The sequence below is a fragment of the Chaetura pelagica genome, unplaced genomic scaffold (assembly GCF_000747805.2).
Source record: "Chaetura pelagica isolate M959 unplaced genomic scaffold, ChaPel_1.0 scaffold248, whole genome shotgun sequence".
Lineage (NCBI taxonomy): Eukaryota > Metazoa > Chordata > Aves > Apodiformes > Apodidae > Chaetura > Chaetura pelagica.
The window spans coordinates 1,147,561-1,149,232 of NW_009954309.1; the positions used below are offsets into that span (position 1 = coordinate 1,147,561).

The 1,672-nt window shown below is 39.9% G+C and overlaps 1 protein-coding gene across 1 annotated transcript in view; it reads left to right on the plus strand.

Annotated features, from left to right (window-relative positions):
• KCNK18 (potassium channel, subfamily K, member 18) overlaps positions 1 to 294 on the plus strand; it is a 5,285-nt gene extending 4,991 nt beyond the window's left edge. The window contains exon 4 of the mRNA XM_010003984.1: positions 7 to 294. Within this exon, the coding sequence (XP_010002286.1) occupies positions 7 to 294 (288 nt within the window). The remainder of the gene's footprint in view (positions 1 to 6) is intronic.
• The last annotated feature ends 1,378 nt before the right edge of the window (positions 295 to 1,672 follow it).

The window sequence follows — 1,672 nt, forward strand, 5'->3', positions numbered from 1 at the left end:
ATCTTTGTGTACATCTCCTGTGCAGCTGCCATCCTTCCAAAGTGGGAAACCAGGATGGATTTTCAGGAAGCCTTTTACTTCTGCTTTATCACCTTGACAACTATTGGATTTGGAGATACACAACTGGAACATCCCAAATTTTTCTTGTTTTTTTCCCTCTATCTTATTATTGGCATGGAAATTGTCTTCATTGCTTTTAAGCTTGGCCAAGACCGCTTAATTGGTTTGTATAAAAAGGTGATTTCATTTTGTGGGGAGAAGAAGATGCCATCAAAGAAAGTATATCCAAAATAAGAGCAGTAATTTCTCCTTCACTTGTAAACATTGGCCACTGCAATGAGATGAACATGTCTCTGGGCATTTCTGCTCTGGGCTAGCCGGGAGACATATTTTATTCTGATTTCCTCTGAGAAGCTGCTGTAAAATGGCTGAACACCTTGGGACACACTTGGTGAAGGCATCTCCAGGGAGTACTTTCCAACAGGGTCCCACCTCCTAAATAATAAAAGGAGGTGACACATGATGAAAAGGCAGAAAGTTCTCCCTGCCACTGCTCCCGAGCATCTTTTGCAAAGCTCTGACTTTCAGCAGCTTTTCTGTCCTTTCTTCCACACAGCCCATTTAGAATAGTGGTTTTCAGCACTTGTCCAAGCAAGGCCCAACGAAGGACACCAAATTTTCACATTGTCCCCCATCCAGAAATCAATCAGAAAATCATTGGTCTGTTCAGGGCTGAAACCACTCCTTTTCCTCTATGATTTATGGCATCTGTGCTCAGTCCAGAGTCGATATGTGTCCCATGGTGACCAGCTACAGAAGTGCTTATGACAAGTTCTGCTCTTGAGAGGGGGGAGGGCATGCAGACAACCTGGAGGTGGCTACATCTGTGGAATGGAGCTCCACCTCTTTGCTGTTGAAGAGGCATCATGGGCTGGGGAAACCAGTGCCAGAAGTCAGTCCTCACTCTTCATCCAGGTTTTACTCTGCACACACTGCTTGACTTCTGGGAGTTCCTCAACTCACTCATAGAAAGAAAAGCCTACCTGTTTTACTGAGATGTGGTGAGGATCCTGTAGTTCTCTAGCTATGGAACACATTCATGATGAATAAAGCAGTTTCTTCAAGATTTTGCTTTTATTATTTATAACCTGGATCAAACTATCAATGATAGATATTTTTTTTCTGTAAAAAAAAATAAAAAATAATACCCACTATAGAAGATAAACCACTGATTTTAATTAATCACCTCTTAAACCTGCAAACTATATGCATGTCTGTGGAATGTGAATGACATCTCTAGATATTAAAGAGTGCTTGATAATGGCAAAAAGTACTTTATTGTCCATAGTAAATTTGTCTTTTGAAGCTGACATTTTCACAGTATTTACATGGCATCTTATCTCTCTTCCACACAATGTACATAGTAATGTGTATTCAGTCCTTATTAATAATTAGTTGCTATTAGGCACTGATGATATGCAAAACAGATAATGAATGATGGCATACAGAGAGGTGCTTTATAAAAGTAACAATAAAAAATACAGCAACTGGAAGGAACTCTGGTTAACTTCTTCATGTTTGCCATGACTTTGCCTTCACATACAAATTTCCTCTGCTCAGGCTGCTGTCATATCACTTTATTTTATGTCTTTGAATTAAAATCGGTGTAGAG